The 20,526-nt window shown below is 50.8% G+C and overlaps 1 protein-coding gene across 8 annotated transcripts in view; it reads right to left on the reverse strand.

The window, feature by feature from the left end:
- The window catches only part of LOC135279386 (hydrocephalus-inducing protein homolog), a 71,657-nt gene that overhangs the window by 36,295 nt on the left and 14,836 nt on the right, over nucleotides 1-20,526 (reverse strand). For 7 of the 8 annotated variants that reach the window (XR_010346635.1, XM_064386751.1, XM_064386748.1 and 4 more), the window contains exons 8-22: nucleotides 19,456-19,555; nucleotides 18,108-18,226; nucleotides 16,729-16,952; nucleotides 14,731-14,798; nucleotides 12,233-12,465; nucleotides 11,337-11,437; nucleotides 9,958-10,093; nucleotides 9,346-9,510; nucleotides 8,311-8,463; nucleotides 6,280-6,518; nucleotides 4,965-5,217; nucleotides 4,200-4,343; nucleotides 2,746-2,886; nucleotides 1,936-2,252; nucleotides 280-442 (exon numbers count right to left, since the gene is read on the reverse strand). Coding sequence is in view for 7 of the 8 variants with exons in the window: in XM_064386751.1 (XP_064242821.1) it covers nucleotides 280-442; nucleotides 1,936-2,252; nucleotides 2,746-2,886; nucleotides 4,200-4,343; nucleotides 4,965-5,217; nucleotides 6,280-6,518; nucleotides 8,311-8,463; nucleotides 9,346-9,510; nucleotides 9,958-10,093; nucleotides 11,337-11,437; nucleotides 12,233-12,465; nucleotides 14,731-14,798; nucleotides 16,729-16,952; nucleotides 18,108-18,226; nucleotides 19,456-19,555 (2,556 nt within the window). In the remaining variant the exon portion in view is untranslated. Of the gene's footprint in view, nucleotides 1-279; nucleotides 443-1,935; nucleotides 2,253-2,745; nucleotides 2,887-4,199; nucleotides 4,344-4,964; nucleotides 5,218-6,279; nucleotides 6,519-8,310; nucleotides 8,464-9,345; nucleotides 9,511-9,957; nucleotides 10,094-11,336; nucleotides 11,438-12,232; nucleotides 12,466-13,615; nucleotides 13,700-14,730; nucleotides 14,799-16,728; nucleotides 16,953-18,107; nucleotides 18,227-19,455; nucleotides 19,556-20,526 lie in introns of those variants that run through there. The other variant, XM_064386754.1, reaches the window with a different exon arrangement.

Genomic DNA, 20,526 nt, shown 5'->3' on the forward strand with positions numbered 1-20,526 from the left:
CCATAATGATGCAGATAAAAGCCTCATCTTACATTGTGAAGGAAACAAGGCAAAAAATACCACACTGAACACAGGCCTGTAGGATCTGAGTGAGCTTCTCCAAGGAAAACTCTCCTATGGCTCCCTCCCTCTCACCCCATGTCCAGCCACTGGTCCTGCTGCCCAGCCACTGTCAGGGCACAGGACAGCAGGGCAGCAAAAAGGGAGCTCAGCAGGAGCATGACTTGCTGGTGGCAGGCTGGGAGGCAACACAAGCAGTAGATGTACAAGAAAATCTACCTCTACTCCTAAAGATTGGTATAAATCCTGCACTTCTTTCAGGGCTCTGGCTTCCTCCTCCTTTCTAATCCTGAAGTGTCTCCATTGAGATGCCCGGCGATCCAAACAGGTTATCTTCCCCTTTGGAGGCTGGGGTTTGAATTTAGGTGGGTGAAGCTCATCTCTGGAAAATAAGATAACTGTGAACAGGGACCTGCAGTGGGAGGAGTGCACGAGCAGCTCCTGCTCAGGGTGCAGCCCCTGGGTGGGTGCTGGCACACTGAACTGAGAAATGGTTTGATCCAGCCCTTCCCAATCCAGGCTGGAGCAGGTCTGTTCTAAAGGCAGCCCAGGGATGACACTGAGGTGCTGCAGCAGCTGCAAATGCTTGCATTGAGGAACTACAGAGGACAGGGATTAATGTCTTAGGGGAAGCAAAAAGCAGAGTGGGAGAGGAAAAGACAGAGAAGGCAAGCAAAAAGGTGAGATTTGAGGGGCAGACCCAGGCAGTGATGAGCCAGCACAGCCCCCCCAGTGCCCAAAGCCAGAAACTCTGCAGCTCCACCAGGTATTTATCAGGAATGTTTCCCTGACAGTGCTGGGGGGTTGGTTGGCATTTTCCAACCCTCCCAGGTGACTCAGGTCACATTCCCCATTTTAAATTGAAGCAGGTGCTCAGGGTAACTCTGCTTGTGTTTCTAATGCCACGTGAGGGACACAGTCAAGCTGTGCCTGCCTGTCACCCTGCTGAGCTGCAAGTGCTCCCACAGCCAAACACAACCTGGATGCTCCATTCCCACACAGGCGTTCAGGGCCTGTAATGACCTGCTCCCCAGTGAAGCACTTTTGCTTTGTAGCTTGTTATCTAAGGCTGGGTTTCATTGCTGGCTCTCTCATCATAACCCCCAAGAGATCCCTAATCATCTTCTGCACTGTCTTTAGTGGAATGAATGGTTTGAGGCAACTTCCCAGGACCATGGTGCCTGGACAATGACATTTTTCACTCTAGAGTAGAAACTCTCTGGGAGACAGGGAGAGGAGATGATGTGATGAACAAGTCCTGCTGTCAACCAATTCAGAATCCATAAGGGACATGTTGCAGGGAAAAGTCAAAATGAGTAACAAGTATCACAAAAAAAGGGAGTGAAGATGCCAAGGTGTCCACTGAAAGCTGACCCCTGGGAAAGAAATCGTCCTGGCACTAAAGGAGTTGTCTCAGCAAAGAAGGGAAGGTAACAAGATGTTCAGCATCAACCCTAAGTGGCTCTGTCTCTGGTGTTGGGACTTTCTGGGCATCCTCCAGCACAGTTCAAGGGAGGAAGGCAAGGAGCAGAGAGCAGCTCCTGCAGAGAGGACCCATCCCAAAGCAGAGGGGCCAGAAGGGCCTCCAGCAGCACTGAGGGAGCTGGGACTAGGAGCCCTTCATCAAGGTGGACATTGCCTCAGGCCACAGAGGTCTGAGAAAGCAGCTTTCACCCCAGCTTTCCTTCCCAGGGGAAACCAGTATGGGGGCTATGCAGCACCAGACTGGTGGAAAACCTATTCCCTGAGCATCCAGCCTGAGCACGGCTGCTCAGTGTTATTTGCCAGATCCTAGGCAAACAGCTTTGTTCTTTGCCAAGTGCAAACAGGACATCAGCAAGAAGGGCTTCAAGGAGAGGGCAAAGGTGCACATACCTCAACCTGTTCACCTGGCTGCTGGAATGGAATGACCAGTGGTACTGGACGGGAAGTGGGCTGCAGTTGGTCATCTTCAGAGAGCGCACTTCTTCAGTGCCAGCCGGGATGCAGCCAAACTCCAGGGTGCTGGGCTGGATTTGGAGATTTGGGAAGTGCACTTCTCCCCGAAGGGTGATACGCTCCACAAAAGGATGGCCCCTGACCATGTCTATCTTCAGAACCTTCTCTTTTTTCCAGCTCTTCAAATCCAGTCCAAAAGCTGGGTCAAATGCGACGTAGAGATGACAGGTCTCCCCTACATCCAATCTCACAGGCTGCAAGGAGATGAGCAGTAATTCATAATTAATCACCTCTGGGATAATGTCCCACGGTCTGACAGCACAAAACAGTAAATGCTCAAAGTGACTCCAGCATGGGCTTCTCAGTTCATGGCTCATTGCTCTACAGCAGGTGTCTGACTGCAGGCACCACAGTCCAGTCCAGGATTCCCTCAGGCTCCCGTTCCTGTGCTCAGCAGCAATACAAGGGGGTGGCTGCTGGAGAGCTGGCATGCTTTCCAGGAGACACCTTTACTGCATGGCTTGCCCAGACCCAGTTGCCTGCTCCCTTCTCCCTGTGCCTTGAAACCAGGATGGATCTTCTCAATTCAGGTGAGATTTTGATTCCTTCAGCAGCTCTGCTGATACAGCCCAGGCCAGCCTACTGTTATCTACAGAATAAACTTCTTGACTCAAGGAGCTCCCAACAGAAAGGCACCACCACATCCCTCCTCTTCAGACCCCACTGGAGGAGTCCAGGGCTGCTCACCTGGCCATCTGGGAGGGGCTGCTGGTCCTCATCACAGACCAGGAACGGCTGCTCCAAGTCCAGCATAAGGTCCAGTGGCAGCAGGCAGGTGTTTTTTAAAGACAGAGGCTGGTACTGCAGCCTCAGGACATCACTGGGTTTCTGTGGAAACAGGAGACAAGGAAAAACAGCCTCAATCAGCCCCAGAAGTGCATACATTTCTATTTACCCTTTCTATTTGTTTCTACCCTTCCAGGAGGTTTTTCTTTATAGCAGATGCTTTTCATGTTTAGAAACCACAGCATCCTCTGGAGGACAGGGAAACACTCCCACGTACAGATGAGGGAATAGGCCCCTGAGAGGAGGGAATAGGCCCATGACAGGAGGTGGCTGCTTGAATAAGATCTAAAGCTGAAAGTGAATCCAGGCCATTTGTCTCCAGTTTTTTCTCTCTCTTGGGCAGAACAGCACTAGAGGATCTTCACTCACATACAGTCATTTCTCACAACCTTACTGGCTCTAGCAGCCTCAAAAGGAGTTCATCTGCAACACGTGTCCTGCAGCCACTGCTTCAGGGACAAGGTGTCTGTGGTCTCAAAGCTATGATCAGCCTGGGCTCTTCCTTCCTGTCTATGCATTGTGCTGGGCTTCCTGCATGGCTTAGAGAAACCTGAGACCTTGGGGAACTACTTCTGCATGTACTGATACCAAACAGGTGCTGTGCCATAGTATGCAATAAATCAGTTTGTGTGTGTGGCATCGAGCAGAAGCCAGGCAGAATCAGGGAGGGCTGAAAAGCTCCTAAATGACATCTGAACTGCCTGTTCCAGGGATTCTGTACTTCAGTGGGAGCCTGGCAACCAGAGGAGAGGCCTGAAACTACAGAAACCACATGATGAACCATCTTCTCTTTTTCAGACAACTTGCAGGAGGCAGAAAGATGGTGCTGGAGTTGGGATGCAGAGACTAAAGGGCACCTGCTCTGCCTCAGTGTTATCATCACTGCAGCTGCAGGATGTCTGGGGGTCCTTTCAGGAAGAGGAGGCTTAGGGAAATGCACAGAGCTGTACCATATAGCTATACCACAAAGCATCCATGCCAACAGCAGAGAAGGCAAAGACACACAGGAGATGTTGGGTTTTTCCTTGTCAGCCTGAGGAATTCACAGGAATCTCCATTTTCCCAGCTTCCCTACAGCATCAGTGTACAGACATCACTGTGCCTTGGAGGATCCTCAAAAGCCTCCCTTTACAGTGAGCAGAGAAACTGGCATTTCTCTGGAAGTGGCCACCATCTCCTTGGCAGTGCAGCTGTAACTGCAATTTTACTTTGGGGAAGTCAAATACCAGTCTCATCTCTGAAAGCATCTTCACTCATTTGACAAAGTGCCTCAGGAAGGGCAAAGAGGGGCTTTAACACGAGCACACACCCCCCTCAGCCATGCTGTTAAATGCCAGGATGCAATCCAGACTTACCTTCTCCACCCGGAAAGAGAATTGTCTGGCTGACACTTCTATAGAGGGGTGAATAAACTCGCAGGTAACGATTGTTTCTATAATCTTCTTTGGCTTGGGGTCTAACCCAATCATCGCTTCACAGAACACAGAATCCTGCACCTCCTGCAAGCAAGAGTCACTTGTCACCAGTGGCTGGTGGCAGGGCACCCTGCAAATGCCCTGCACTGGCTCAGCACCCACCACAGGCCCCATTCCTGCCACAGTTACAGTCACTGCCCCCTTTCCTTCCTGAGATGCAGCTTATTTATTCTGTGCCCAATTGTCTGTAACACTGCACCCCAATAACCCCAAAAGGCACTTGTGAGAAACCCCCTCCCTTGACATGGCTTTTGTTTTACTCCATGCTTACTCCAGATAAACCATTAGCACTTGTTTAATTCACTTTCTTTTTGGGCGCCTACTCTAAGTGTAACTTATTTCTCTGCCCTTCTTTGCAGACTCAGTATGCAACACTGCTTGCCCCAAAAGAGCAATATTTCCTTCCACCCCTACTTTGGGATCAGCACTGGGTTTTGGTAGCTGTGGAATCACAATAAAGCCTTAGCTGGTCTGATGTTGGCCAGCAAGGAAAGCCACTGGTGTTGCCACAGAAATGTGTAGTCTTAAATCAGTTTTGTGAAGGCCCCTGCTCATTTGCCCAGGCAAATGTCAAGGGACTGTGGAACAACCCCAGGGCAGGGGATCTGATGGTTCCCCAGGCTCAGCCCCTGGTGGGGACCTCACCTGTGCGATGCGGGAGAAGCCTCGCAGCACCATGTCCACAGACTGGCCTGGCTGCAGCTCCATCGACCATGGCTCCACCCCAAACGCAGGGTTGGCACGTTTGGGGCTCTGGGAATCATCCTTGGGGCTACTGAGGGCTGAGACACTCTGGGCCTCCTCCTCAGGTGGGCTGCAGCAGTCTGCTTTCCAGAAGAGCCAATGGAAACGGCAGCCCCGGTTTGTTACTTTGAACCGACGAATACAGGGAAGGAGGCTAGAATAGAAGGCAGGATGGAAAATAGTATGGAGTAGCTCTTTCCCTGGTCATCAGATTGCTCCCAGTGGGCAATCTGAGGTGTTAATTGCTTGGAGACTGTCTTCCTTTCCAGCTCTTAATGTGGACCAGAAATTGTGTCTGATAAGCTGCCCTTCTGGTGTCGTTATTGCAAAGGGAAATATATTTACAATGGTAATGTAACATTTTCCAGGTGAGGCCAACAGGACGTGGTGTTTTCCTCCAAAATGTTTGTTCTGGGGTGATCCATACTGTCGCTGTATTTTGTATTAATCTGTGCCCAAAACTGTAACTAAATCTTTGAGATGCTGTCCTTGGGGACCTTTGTGTGATTGCAGGCTCATATTTCTAAAAGCCGGCTCAGAGGCAGTTTCTGGATGATCCCAGACAGCTGGTAAAAATCATCTGCCTGCTCCAGGAGAGGGAACCAGGGGAGCAGAGCCTCTCTTGTTTGTAGCAGCCTTGGCTCTGCACAGGTAGGTATTTGTAGAAACTTCATTTTGCAATTAGAAACTGTTGGGAAGTGAAGTTTGCAAACTCTGCTGGCACCTCTGCCTCTGGAACTGCTCTGTGGGCTCCTGCCTTCCTGGTGGGGGTTGTCACCCTCCTGTCTCTTTGTTCCCAGGGCCCCTGCTTGCCTGGGAGGTGCCATTGGGAAAGGGAAAGGGAAAGGGAAAGGGAAAGGGAAAGGGAAAGGGAAAGGGAAAGGGAAAGGGAAAGGTTCTTCCCTTGGTCCCTCACCCACACGGAGGGACCGCCTCCATTTCAGAACCTTTTGTTCTGGGGCAGCCTGCGAGGTCATTACTTGCTCAAGTGAGGACATCAATGAATTACAACTAAAGACAATTCAGTGGCAATTTAGCAACTGGCTTCCCTTTCAGTGGCTTTTGAGGGTGGCTAACAACTCTCAACTGCCCATCACATGTTTCCAAAGGAATCTCTGCCCTCAGGGAAGGAGTTAGGACTGTGAACACTGAAGAAGATCTTGCCTGAAGGACTACAGCAAAAGTGCTCCTTGTTGAGACAGGAGAGATCTCCTACCTGAATTGGTATCCGAAGTTGATCTCTGGGGTGAATGGTTTGTCTATGACAATTGTGGTGCCAATGCTCAAGGCCTGGAGCAAGAAGGTGGTCCAAAGGCTGTTCCAAATGAACAGCTTGATAGAGTAACTAAAAAGCCCAGTGTCATCCAGGGTTGCTGTGATAGTCACAGGAACCTCACCCCTAGCGGGGATCACTCCTTCTCTGGGGTCAATAACAAAGCAGTGGGGTTTTTCAGTCTGTAAAACAAACATAATGTGCATTTAGGATGGAAACCATACACCCTGGTGTCTTGTGGGATATAAGACAAGGAAAGACTAAAGAGGGGAGGATAAAAAACCTAAAGGCTTAATTTCCCTAAAGTTAAGCTACAGTACTGGGGAACTGCAGAGCTCATACAACCTGTATTTTCCCCTCCTTTAAGGGACTTGCACAATTAAGCCAGTTTTGCCCAACCCAAGAGATGGCTTGTCCTCAGGAGAGTGTTCCTTCCCCATTCTCTGGAGTGTGAGCCAAGGAAAGCTGCTTTCTCTCTCCTGGCTTCTCACAAAGGCTCAAGGCCAGAGGAAGTCATGACTGCTCAAATCCCACTGCAGAAACCACATGGCTGGAGGCCACTGCTGAGAGCCTGAAGAATATCTCTGCAAAACCAGTTGTGCAAAACCCCAGCACCAAGCTGTTCTTTCCCAAGGGGCCATCAATGCTTCTGAACACCCCCTAAAGGACTGAAGCCCTCACTCCCCACTGATCATCAGCTGTAGAGAGATGCCCCAGTGCCCTCTGCTTTGGAAAAGTCACCTCCAAATGCTTAGAGCAGAGCAGGAAAGCAGGAAGAAAACTGGACAACAATGTGCTCTGTGGGCATGGCCCACTCTTCCCAAGACCTCTTGTCATCTGGTTTCTCATGGACTTCACAGACTGGGCAAGAGAGCTGGAAGCTGTCCCGAGGAGGGAGGAAAGGCCTTGCACAGCACAGCTGTACAGACACAGCTCTGCAGGTCCAGCCCTGGCAGGAGCATGTGAAACCCAACCTTTACACACCATGACCACCCAGCCAAGGTGCATTGCTCCCTGCAGAGGTGGAAAGCAGAACTCCATTGTGGAGTCAGGGAAAGCTGCCCTGGGAAAAAACCCTCACTTTAGGGTAACATTTATCCCCCAAACAGTTGGAAAAGCAGCAGGAGGAAAATTCACACCCCTCCTCCTTGGCCCAGGAGGCTGTGGCTGGACTCTCCCACATGGCCTGATGCTTTATCCACAGACACAAACAAGTCCATAGTATCAGGTTTTAAGCAGCTCCACAAGTTCAACACACCCAGCATGAAGAAGAACAAACCTCAAGGCCCTCACAGATCTCCCCCTCCAGCAGACATCCCACCAGCCCCAGGCCCAGCCCTTCCAGGCTGGGGAGCAGCCCCAGCTCCTTCTGCCCTATGCAGCCTCCATGTATTAAACAGCCTTTCTCTGCAGCTGGTCCCCAAAGAAGCTCTTCAAGGGCACAGAGATCACAGGCTGTGGGGCTGCACAACCCCCACACATCCTTTGTGTGAACAGCCCAGCTGGCTTGACCCACAAGAGATGGGAAAATTGCCTCCCCACAAGCAGTCTGAGGACAGACCTCACACCCTGCTCTCTCCTATCAACAGCAGTTTGGCACAAAGCAAATGCAGATTGAACAAGGAAACCATAGTGAAATGCATGCTCTGGGGAGCAAAGGACCACAGGTTTCTCTTGATCTCAGAGCTCCAAAATGTGACACACACAGCTAAAGACAAAAGATAAAATTAAGAGAGAACTTGTCAACACAATCCAGATTAATTTCTGCTCCAGCATCTCTGCACCTGACTTCACTGAGGGGTGCCCCAGCTAAAACCACTCCAGAGCCAGGTTCCTCTGCCTCGCTCAGATGGAATATTGGAGTATCTTGCCTCCTCTCACACAGGGCAATATGGAAATCTTGCATATAAGAACCAAGTCATGGCTGCTACTGACCAGTCCCTTTCCCTGGAAAAGAGCCCCACAGATACTCACAATCTCTATCCTGAAGTCTGCAGGGATGAGACCTTTGTTGAAGAGGGTAAAGCTTTGTGAAGTAGGCTGCAGTGGTGGGATCCTGCCAAACTCTATCAGCCTTGGATGTGGGTAGATTTCTTCCAGCCGTCCAGAGCTCTGTAATTCTGCTCTCTGTTTCAGGAAGCAGGCAAGAAAGATTTAAAAAAAAAAAAAAAAACAAAACAAAACAAACCACAACAGGGAAACCTAAAAAACCTAAACAGCTCAACCCTGCTCAAGTTATTTCTTTAGGGACAGCTACCACTCTCCAGCTGAAATGCAGCTGTAATTTTCTTTTGGGGAAAAAGAAAATTACATGCTCCCCTCCAAATTTAAAAGGATTAAGGTAAGAGAACCTTTCAAACTACAAATTATTGGCCCAAAGGTAAAGCTTTGCAAGAAATCTCTAGTTAAGACCAGGCTGACAGTTAAACAACTGGTTGTGCTGGTGGGGAGAAACCTTCCTCTTTAAGGTAAGCAGCCTGATAGTTGAAAGCAATTGTTTTGTCAAACTTCAGGCTCCCTGGCACAGCCTGCATTGCCTGTCCTTCCTGTTCACTGATTTACATGCAGTGCCACAATGGCTCAGGTTCAGGTGTTTGGTGCCATCCAGGGAATTTGGCATCGTCATTTCCTTATGTTTTAATATAAGTTTAACTCCTTGCAACCACGCTTCAAGTGGCAGCTTTCCTTTCTTTTACAGCAAGCTCAAGGTTCCCAGAAGTCTTCTGACATCTTCTTTTGTGCTCAGAGAGATGACATTTTCAAACAGATGTTTCCAAAGTTAACAGCATTTTAAAGAATAACTAAAATCACCCTGGATTCCAGCTCAGACGAACTACATTCTGTGTCAGACATTGAGATTACCACCTATAAGGCACGAGCTGTTTGTGCCACCCATCCCTCCTGGCCTTCTCCACAGCACTGTGCCTGTTTTCCCCAGAAGAATCCCTGTGCCCTTTGCAGCCTGCCAGGAGCAGCTGCACAGAGGCACACATCTTCCCTTGCACTCACCAGAGGATTTCTCTCATCCCCAAACACGCCGATGACAACACTGGTGTGATGCGTGCCCAGCGCCTGCACTTCAACTACAACTGGAATCTCTGCAGTGCTGCGAGGCTGGACAATCCCACAGGGCTTGGGGCTGGAGTAGAGCACAGGAGTGTCCTCCTTGCGTTCCTGGAAGGGACACAATCAAATACAACTTCAGAGGGACCTCTGAAGAAACTTTAGACTCCTTAACATCCACTGCAACAGCAACTTACACACACGTTTAAAAATCCCCAGGATAAAGGTAAAAGGCACAAACAAGATGCAAGAATTGTAAGCTTAGCATTCTCAGGGGATCCTGCAAGGAGGCTGCCAGCACAGGCATTGGTGTCTGTGGATGCAGCAGCTTTTCACAACCCTCTAACATCTCCCACAAGAAAACAGCCTGAAGACTGGTACATAAACTGTTTCCTTGGGAGGTTAAACTGCATCCTAAAATTGACATTTGAGTAGGATCCTCTTCTCAGCAGATCTTTAAGACTGAATAGAAACCAGCAAGGTCCTATCCAAACCCTTTTTCCCCCTAATAATCTCCTCAATAATATTTGACAGGAGGAGGTGGATCTGATGCCAAACCTGGGGAATAAGCCCGTAGCAGCCAGGAATGTTGGTGGAATTTCTAATGAAGACCTTCCTCTCGTATGGCACCTTCAGGTAGCACTCCTTGTACTGCAGGACTCGGGGGTACACTTGCAGCTCAGGAACGATACATCTGGGCAAAGAGATGACCCCAGGGGAATCAGAGATACTGAGAGAATGGAGAACATTTACCCCCAAAGATTGTGAAATGGAGCACAACATATTTGTCACTGTCAAATGGACACTGAACAGCCCTACAGTGATAAATTGCCTTCTAAGTCTTCCCACTCCAACACGTCTTGTCAAGGAGGGGCAAACCCTGAAAGGCAGCACCCAGAGGCTGCCAAGTGCCCCAGGCAGAGCACTTTGTCCCACAGCTGCCTCAGCCCCTCCTTTCTCCAAGAAGGCTTGCAAGGACTCCTGCAACACTCCCAGTGATCCAGGAGCTCTGGGGGAGCCTTCCCAACAAGGATCAGTGCTCACTAAGGCTCAAGGAACACACAACTCTAGTGTTCCCGTAAAAATGACTCCCTTCTCTCCCTGGTGCTGTTGGCCTGCCTGAGAACTCAGCTGTTTGTCCCAGCCTTGGAGGGCACGAGACACCAGCTGCCCTACAGAGTGGCAGATCAGCCCCTCCAGATCCTACAGCTCTCTCAGTCCCTCACTCCACAGCTCCATGCCCTGACTGTCCCCAGTTCCACTTGCTTGACAAAATGGCAGCCCAGGCACTGCCTGGATGGCTCTGCCTGGGAAAGGGAACAGCACCAGGGAACTGCATCCCTCCTGGCATCAAACGGACACCCACAGCAGCACAGCAGGATGGAATTCTGCTGCAGCAAGAATGACTTTTGGTTTAAGTCTGAGAACATTCAACCTCAAAATGGGAAGCAGAGGGAAGGAGAAAAACTCGAGCTGACCTGCCACATCAAGGGCTGCTTTCCCCTCCTAAGACCTTGCCCTCACCACTCTTGCTGTGAGCCACTTCCCCCCTGCCATGTGCCCTCATAAACAGAACCAGACCCTGACTCTCAGCAGGCTGCCTGGTGTGTCCCAAACCAAGACATGGTGGCTGCAACCAGCACAACTCCACCTCTTGCAGGAAGAAGGAGAGGAGCCCTTGGGAAATTTGTTCCATCTCAAGCACCAAACCCCAGGCCAATAAATTATATCATTCCTGGTCCCTTCAGAAAAGGGTCCAGGACCGTGCTGGGCTGTGAGCAGGGGTGCTTTTCACCACAGGCTGCTGTCCAAGCTCTGCTGTTCTCATGTCCAGCTGCCACAACATGAGGTCATTAAACAGCTCTTCACCTTGGCAGCTGCAGCCAGCAAACCCTGTGCAAGGCAGTGGCTGGGGGAGGCCAGGGAAGGGCTGGTACCTGGCTCTGAGGATCAGTGATGTCACTCCCTCAGCAATGCCCTCCAGGTCCACCAGCATTCTCCGGCAGAAAGTCGTCACGGTGTTGGAACACAGGGTCACCTGGTGGAAGAGAAGAACAGGAAATTCTTCTTTACAAAAGCTCATTACCCATGTGTGATATCCTCCAGTTCTTGAGGGAGGATTTTGCCTTAATTCTTCTCTGGTTCAAGTGTAAAGCAGAGTCTCAGAGTAACAAAAGCCTTCTGGCAGTACCAGATTTGTTAAACACACCTTGCTATCAGGGCATAGGTCAGCTACATTAAACCACTAGACTAAAGCTCTAGGCACCACTGTATTCAAATTAAGGGCCCAATTTTTCATCTGACTACAATGACATAAATGCAGAGGAAATCTGACTTGAACAGAATGAGTTCAGCTTTACAGCAGGAAGCTGAGGGCAAAGTGTGGCCCAGCCCATGCTGGGCAGTTCATGGCTGCAGAGTCTTTTTTTCCACTGGAGATCCCTGCAGTGAACACAAACTGTTCTGCTCCCCAGGAGAGGAGAGATGAGACCAAGAAGAAAAGCTAACTGCTTTATACAATGACATCTCTCTGACAGCCACCTTCTGTCCTCATCCTTGCTCTGCCCACTTGCAATCAAATAAATCACTCTCAAAAACACAGGAATGGCTTCAGGACTTGACCATATGGCATTGATCTCAGCATATGATTTTGGAAACAAAACAGTGCTCCTTGAGGAACATCCCAGGTAACCCAGCTAGCAGAGGCCTCACAGCAGTGCAGATCTCTCACTCACACCATGCTCAAGGCTGGCCCCAGAGCTAAAGCCCTCCCACACTCCAGTGCAGCTTCAGCCCTGGTGCTGAAGCGTCTATGGCTGGACTCTTCCCATACCTCGATATCCTGGTGTCCCTGGGGGAGGATGGTCCCTTGGCTGGGATTCATTGTAAACTCCCTTGGCTGCAGACAAAAATCAATTCCATTCCTCCAGGATGGGTCACTGTCGCTGCGTATCTGATCAAAGCTGCTAACAGCTGGCTGCGCGCCGTCGTCCAACACGCGGAGCTTGAACGTCACGGGCACCACGGAGTTGTTAGTGAGGCGACAGCTCTGGGTGAAGGGAAAGCCTAGGAAAGAACATAAATATCCATTGAGGTACCCATTATGGCATGACTCCTGCTGTGAATGTCCTGGCAGGATGAAAGTGGGATTGGAGTTGAGCTCTTTATTATCTGAACTACAGCTCACCGAGAAGCTGCATGAGGAATTAATTGTCACTTAGTTCCCTTTGACACTGATTCCAGACTGCAGCCTTGAAAATGCCCACTCCTAGCCCAGCTGAACGCTGCAAGCTTCTCTCTTTGTGATGGGGAGGAGCTCCCTCACCTGCCCCAAACCAGCACCAGTTATCTCTCAGTGATAAGTGTGCACCCAGACCGAGCATTTACTCTGAAAATTCCAGCTGTAAAATTCCCTGTTAAGCCTGCCAACACTTCCACCATTTTCAAGATATATAAACAGTGAGTTGTCATTGAGAAGAAGCTACAGCAAAAGAAAGTGAGGATGGAATCAGGAACTAGAATGTGATGCAAAGCACCTAATGCAGTTTCTCTCTGCAGGATCCTTAAGGCATCTCTTGTTTGGGCCAAACAGACTGAGCATGTGACAGCTCAGAGCCCACTCAACTGGGGGCAAACTCAGCCTTGCTTCGAGATTAGCAATTAGGAACCATGTCCCACCTCACCCAAAAAAGGGGGACATCACACCCATGCTGCTCACTGGGATTGCTGCCTGCAAGGGTTTAGCCCACTTGAGCTCGGAGATTTGCTTTCCATCCTGGAAAGCCAGAGATACAGCCACACATGGTGGGCATGTCCTGCAGAGCCCGGAGAGCAGCCACAAGCTGCTCTGCAGTGCACATCTGGCTGGGCCGGCCAGCTCTGTGGGGAGGACTCTTCTCCCTGGGCCTGCTCACCCAGAGTCACTGGAACACAGATGGGGAGAAAAAACAACTGCAGGTTCAGCCCAGAGCTTCTCTGTGCCCCTCAAAGTGATCACTGCTAGCTCCAGCAGTGACTCCAGCAGGGAGGCAAGAGAGGCACAACAAGGACAAACACAGATGTCAGAACCTCAAATGAGACTGAGGTCACCAGAGGCAGACAACAGTCAACAGTTCCAAAGAAGCAAAGGTACAACAGCTGCCTTCAGCTGAAAAGACCTTAGGAATGAAATTGGATTAAGCAGGATGAATTTCCTGTTTCAGAACCATATTTCTACCTGTTGCCTTTCTTGTTTCATTTCTTCAAAAGGCAACTTGACACGTGCCTCCGTGGTGGTGCAGGGTGGGGAAGAAGCAGCTCAGGAAAGGCAATTCATTTCCTTAAAAAGTTCATGAACTTCACTGTTATGGGTTTAGGCTTCGTAGTGAGTGTTCCCCTTGGTCTGGGGAGGGGGATTGGGGTTCTGGGGGTTTTGGCCCTGGGGCTGGGCTTTTCTCTTGGGGGCTTTTTGGGAGTTGTGGTGTGATGCCGTGGGTGGCTGTGAAGTCAGAGCTGAGGCTGGGCAGGGAGCGGAGCTTCCCTTCCTCCCGCTCGGGGATGGGAGCTCGGCCGCGTGCTGCTGCGGGAGGTTGTGCTTGGCCTGGGACTGCCCTGGCTGCAGCTCAGCCTGGCACTGACCTGCCTGCCTTCCCTGCTGCTGCCTGCTGCTCTGAGGCACTGCCCACATCCCCCTGCCCTTTGGGAGTCTGCCAAAGGAGCATTTCCTTCCTTCCTTCCTTCCTTCCTTCCTTCCTTCCTTCCTTCCTTCCTTCCTTCCTTCCTTCCTTCCTTCCTTCCTTCCTTCCTTCCTCCCTTCCTCCCTCCCTCCCTCCCTCCCTCCCTCCCTCCCTCCCTCCCTCCCTGTGCCAGCTGGGAGGGGATCACTGCCCTGCCAGAGCCCACAGCTCCTCCTGCTCTGATCATAACTACACCAAAGGGGAAAAATGGTACTTGGCAGGTGGGAAACGTCTGTTCTTGCATTGGTGCCTGTGCTCTCCTGACATAGTGTAGGAAAGAACTGTTATTCCTTTTCCCATAGCTTTGCCTGTGAGCCCTGTAATTTCAAAGGTATAATCATTTGGAGGGAGCGGCTCATCTTTCCATTCCAGGAAGATTCCCACCTTCCTTGGCAGACATCTGTCGTTTAAAGCAGGACAGAGACACCAGAAAATACTGACTTTTTCTATTGCTTGGTTCTGTTTGATCTCACAATGGCAGAATGCTGCCTGAGGCACCAGCAGCCCTGCACTTCACACCCTGAGGAGGCTGCTGTGGCAGACCATGAGTGAGGGATGCTTTTCTGCTGGAATGCACAGATCCCTCACGCTGTGTCCCAGCCCAGGGAGCACTCACCAAAGGAGATGTCCCCGAAGTCGAGCTCAGGGACGTCAAAGTGTAACCTCGGTCCAGTGACACAGCCCCTGGATGGCAAGGACAGAGGAGGAAATGCCTTGGTTAATGGAATTGCAAAGGTCTGGCTGCCGTGGCTCGGGGACACAAACCTGGTGTCAGGGCACTGTGGGTTTCAAATCAACACACCATCATGTGCTCAGCACAGTGCCCCTGTGCACAGGAGGCAGCTAAAGCCAAGTGGCCAGCAGCCAGCAGCCACTGATGGGCTTTGGGCACAGGGCAGGCAGGAAAAGCCCCCAGGATGCTGCTGGTCCCATGAAGGACCCTGAACACACAGCCAGACATGGCTCTGTGCCTCCGTTTCCCCATCTGCAATGTGATGGACATCAAGGTGTCCCCACAAACTTCTGTAACCAGCCTTTCCAGCCACAGGTTCCCTGCTTTGCTACTTCTTAGCTGGAACTGCTGTTCCCAAGGAGGAGCTCTCTTAGGAGAGTTTGACCCACACAATCATTACAGACAGAGTTCTGAGACATGAATCCAGGGGAGCCCCAAACATCCCCTGAAAAGAGCAGCAACAGTTCTACACAGGGGACAGATGAATCCTAGAGGAAAGGAGCAGCTTGTCAGCAGTGCACCAGCTGGCACAGCCAAGAGCAATAGCTTCAACAAGCAAATCAAGGGTGTCCTGAATCTAGCAGACCACCTCACCTGTCCTTGAACTCAGCAGACAGACTCCAAAAGTCACCAACATCCACTGAAAGCAGCACTTGAAGCTGCACAACACTCACCAGTTGATTTCATGGGTAATGCCAATCCATGCCCACTCTGCCTTTTGGTTAAAAATCAAGGCCCAGTGACCTGTGCCTTCTGTTGGATTCACAGGACTGCCCCTGGCTCTGCTCTACACATCTCAACAAGAGACACCTGCCCTTGCTCAAGGAGAAAGCTGCCTTTGCAGAAACATCCCATGAGCAGTTTGGGGGAGGGACAGAGGAAGAGAATCACTTATTTGATGGTGAAAAGTTCCATTTTGATTTCCAAAATAAAAAAGCAGCACTTTTCCTCCAATAACAAAGCCAGCATAATTGTTTCTCCACTATGGGCAGACCTACTCACCACTTTTCTCTTGCTAAGTAATAACTTTCTTGTTCTTTTTTATCCATCTCCCTTATCTCATTGCTATAATCCAGTGCAGATTGCTTTCATTTCTTTACTGCCTTGACCCAGTGCCTCCCAAGAGCAGCAGCCTGGCTCCAAAGCTGCAGAGCAGCCAGCATCAGCTCTCCTGCTTCCACCACATTATCCTAGCAGCACAGGGCTCAGGCTGGCAGGGACAAGGCCTCATGCTGCTGTGGTGCTGAGCACTGAGCTCTGCCTCCCCTGTTATTACCCTTCTCCCTTGTGCTAGGCCAGGATTGTCTCTGCCATGGCACCAGCCCAGGGGATGGTGCCCAATTCCTTGGGACAGTTCCTGCTGCACAGTTCCCTGACTCCCACATCAGCCCTTGCCTGGCTGTGCAAAGGAGGCACCAGAGCACTCTGGGCACAGGAGTTGGGAGCACAGCTTGTCCCCACAGCATGGATGGCAGAGGTGAGGTGAGGCTGCTTCTGCCCATCTGGCATGGATTATTAACAGAAGTTTTTACAAACATTGCTGCTGGTGCAGAATCACCCAGGCTGGCCCACCTCCAAAGCCCTGGAGGCTTTGCTGGATGTTCAGGTGGGACATCCCAGAGCAGCTACTGCCCAAAGCTGATCCATCCCACTGCCTGCCATGGCCCAGGGCAGAGGGAGATCCCTGCAGGGAGGAGTCACTCCAGCTGCTGGGTACCACACAGGGCAGGAAGCATCCTCACACTAAAGCAATGCCAGCATCAGAGCAAGGATTAAGACCTCAGAAACACCTTTTTTCTCTGCTCAACCCCAAAATGAGGTAGGTGGGGGATATCCCAGAGACAGCTACAGATGTGCCCACCAAGCTCCCAGGGTCCTTACTTGATGGTCAGGATCACAGGTGTAGGAGATTCAGCCACACTGAAGTGGAATTCTTCCTGAAACCACCCCAACATGGTGGTTTTGAAGGAGACCTGAATAGTCTGGGTCCCACCTGGTGCAATGATGCCCTCCTCAGGTGCAAACTTGAAGGAGAAGTCCACCTTTGTGGTTGAAGGGATATAGGTGAAGGGAGCATCAAGAGCTCCTTGGTTAATCAGTTTCACCTGCAGCAGCAAGAAAGCAAAATGGAAATACGTGTAGAATCTTCCCTTCTTGTCAGTTATTTTTAATGATGCAATTAACATCCAGAAAAGGCAGAAGATGCTTTGTGCTGCTGAATGGCAGAAGCCAAAAAATACAACAGGACAAGTTCTGCTTTTGGGTTTTCATGCAAAGCAGTGGTAACTCCACAGAACTGCAGTCACCCTGAGGTTATCTCATGGACACAGAGCAGTGCACCTCTGGGCAGCATCACCAAGCTCACTGAAACCTGGCCCTGAGAGCCCTGAGTGTGGTGATTGCAGCTGCCTAGTGAATCAGCACAGAGCTGCTGCTGCCCCAGCCTGCACAGCTCCAACAGCACCATCTACTCATTCACCTTTTCCCACACCATGAAAACAATACATCAGCATCAAAGTGTACAGACACCATCATCCTCTGGTAAGAAAACTCCACGTGTCTTTCCCTTCTCCAGCCAAGCCTTTGAAAGTGTCTGCCATGATGTAGTGCCTCATTTTCTACCTCTTTCAGTTGCTCTCTCATGATTTTTTTGCAAACTTGACACTATTGGGGGGGAGGCAAATAGGTAGAAAAATCCTTTGCTTTATTCCCAGGAACACTTTTGTCTTTCTAGAGCCAGAGATGCAGCAAGGCTGAAGTGTGGTGAGGGACTGGTGAGCAAGGGAAAGAACTCCCAAGCCCTTTGCAAGGGCCAGCACTGAGCCAGGAGGCTGGATGGCTTTCCTGTGACTTCCAGGAATGAGCAGGAGACACTTGACTGGAAGCTGTTGGCAGTGGACTGAAGCTCAAACACAGCCAGTTTGTTCCAGCTGCCTCTGAAGAGCCCAGTCCAAAGGTGCCTTGTGTCTGGCACTGCCACAAAAGCCTCTGAACATGCAGCTTTTGGACCCAGTGCTGGTTTCATGTGCCAAGGGGCTGTTTTGCAGGAAGCCTCCCAGCTGATCCCTAAGGAAGGCTGCCCAAAAGCAGGGGCTGGGGCTTCATGAGCAACAGACACACCTTTCTGACCCCCCAGATTTGACCACTACATCAAACATTCCCTGCTCACAACTGCCCAGGTTGGCAGGAATTCCACAGCTCCACCAGGCTCGCTGTTGCCTCAGGAGCCATCAGGATCCATCCCAAGCCCTGCTGCTCACCTCATAGACGTAGAAGGTGTCGATAAAAAGGTAGCCAAGGCTCAGCGTATCAGAGCTGAGTCCAACCAAGGGTCCTTGGCCTTCCCCTCTGAGGTGCAGGGGCGGCCTGCTCTCACGGCCTGGGGAGAGATGTCCATTTCAGTCCAATCATTCCCTCTGTTACACTGTATTTTCCAGGCTGCCTCAGTGCTAGTCCCTGAATCTGAGCTGGATGGAACCAGCTCCTGATGCTGCAGGAGAAGATATGGACCCTTCTCTTCCCTCGGGAGATATCCCTTGGGGCTGACTTCTAATTTCTAACCCATTCCTTGGGCTCATTTCCAGTTTGAGACACCAGTTTGCCAAGTTTAAAATATCTCTGGTGTCCTGTAGTGGCAGGCCAAGGAGTAATGGGTAGAAATTGAAAGAAAGGAAATTTAGCTTAGATATTAGGAAGAATTTTTTTACTGTGAGGGTGGTGAGACACTGGAGCAGATTCCCCAAGGAAGTTGTGCAGGTTCCAGCCCTGCAAGTGTTCAAAGCCAGGCTGGATGGGGCTTGCAGCTACCTGGTCTAAGGGGAGGTGTCCCTGCCCATGGCAGGGGCCTTGGCACTAGATGATCTTTAAGGCCCATTCCATCCTTAACATACCATGATTCTGTGCTTTCCTTCCCATGCACTTAGAGGAGCTTTGAAATCCATTCAGTGAAGGCACAAAGCTGATACAGAGTTTGGCAATTACCAAACTACCTGGCCCAGTAGCACAGGACTTTGCTGCCAAAGTCCTCACCTTCTGACCCTCAGCACTGGGCTCTGTTTCCACAGACTGAGAGCTGCAAGGTGACAACTCCCACACAGGGAGAGAAGCAGGTGCTGGCCAAGGGTGCTCCTTCTACAAACAGCCTGGGCTCAGTGGGGCTCAGCCACCTCTGCTCTGGTGCTGTCTGGCCAGTGGGAGGTGATCCAGGCTCAGGGAGCACATTTCTAACTCAGCTCCTACCACCTGATGATGGATCCATGTCAAATGGATCCATCCTGGAGCCCAGTGGCCTCAAGGGGCTTAGTGCTTGTTCACTAAAGCTGTTCTGCTCTGGAGCTCTCTGGCCTTTGAGGAAAAGCTGGCAAAGCCATGGCATGAAAACCTCTCCCTGCACTGCCTGGGCTGTTCTGGGATCAGTAACCCAGACCCAGGATTCTGAGCCCTGGCTTTGCATGGGAGACTCCCTGGAAGCTGCAGGGCCACTGGGGATGTGCCAGCACTGCCCTGCTGACCAGGGACTCTTCCCAGCAGTTCCATGGGAGCCCACTGGGCTCAGGCTTGCACCATGGCTTCACTCAGGGGGAGAGAAGCAGGGCAAAGGAGCTGTACCTGAGATGCTGCAATAAGCCACACTTTGATACTCCACTGCTTCCAGGGGTTTGAAGGTCACCTGGATTTCAGCTGAACAATTCGGCCCAACTTCTCCCTCCTGCAAGAGAAAGACACAGCAAAACCTTTCTCTTCAAACTTCACATTTCTAGTTCTCAACCACAGTCCTGTAAGCCTTTGTTCAGAGCATCAACGATGAGTGAGCAACACAAGGAGCCAAGAAAACACTCCAAACCCAGCTCAACACAGCGCTGGAAACTCTCAGTGCTCAGCTGATCAGCTCCCACTCTCCACAATATTCCTACACAAGCTCTTGGTCACATCATGCTGCTGTCAGCTGCAGTGGGATGTAACTGCCACTGTGCACTGCTGTCTCTGGGCCTTAGACGGGCCATAGGAGTAACCAAGAAGAGAACATGATCCCCTTCCTTGAAATACAAATATTAGTCAAGCTGTTTTGAAAGAAAGCAGAGGTTGGGATTATCCTGGGGTTCACTCCAAGATGAGAAGCGCTTTTGCACTGTGCAGACACCAGGCATTCATCATCTCTCACAATGCCAGTGCTCAGAACCAGAGCTCTGGTTGATGGGAGCACGTGGCAGTTTGCTTGCACAAACAGAAAAGGAAAAGGTTTTCTGTCCCTGTGTGCAGGAGAACTCAAAAGGCCCAGTGAAACATTCCAGCCTCGTGTCCAGGCTCACAGATGACACTGGAAGGCAGACTGAGAAATAGTGCAATGTTGTGGTGCAGGGTTCATTTGGTTTGTTCTGTTTCCCCCTAAAGTTATAATGCTTTGGTCCTGGGTTCCCCCCCCTCCCCTGGCAACCCCTCCTTTTGAGAGTGTCAGTTTTTTGTCTCCACCCCTGTTCCCCTGGTTACCCTCTGTCAATCCCTCCCTGAGTTCCTGCCCATCACACACTGTCCCCTTCCCTCTTTCCAGAAAGTTCTCCCCTCCTCGGTGGGTGATTGGATCGGGAACAAGGGTCCCTCCCTGTCACATTCCCTATTGGCTAGCCGGCATGTTTGTCACGAGTTTGTTCCCTCCCAAGTTCTCCCTCATTGGTTGAAGTG

The sequence above is a fragment of the Passer domesticus genome, chromosome 12, assembly GCF_036417665.1.
Source record: "Passer domesticus isolate bPasDom1 chromosome 12, bPasDom1.hap1, whole genome shotgun sequence".
Lineage (NCBI taxonomy): Eukaryota > Metazoa > Chordata > Aves > Passeriformes > Passeridae > Passer > Passer domesticus.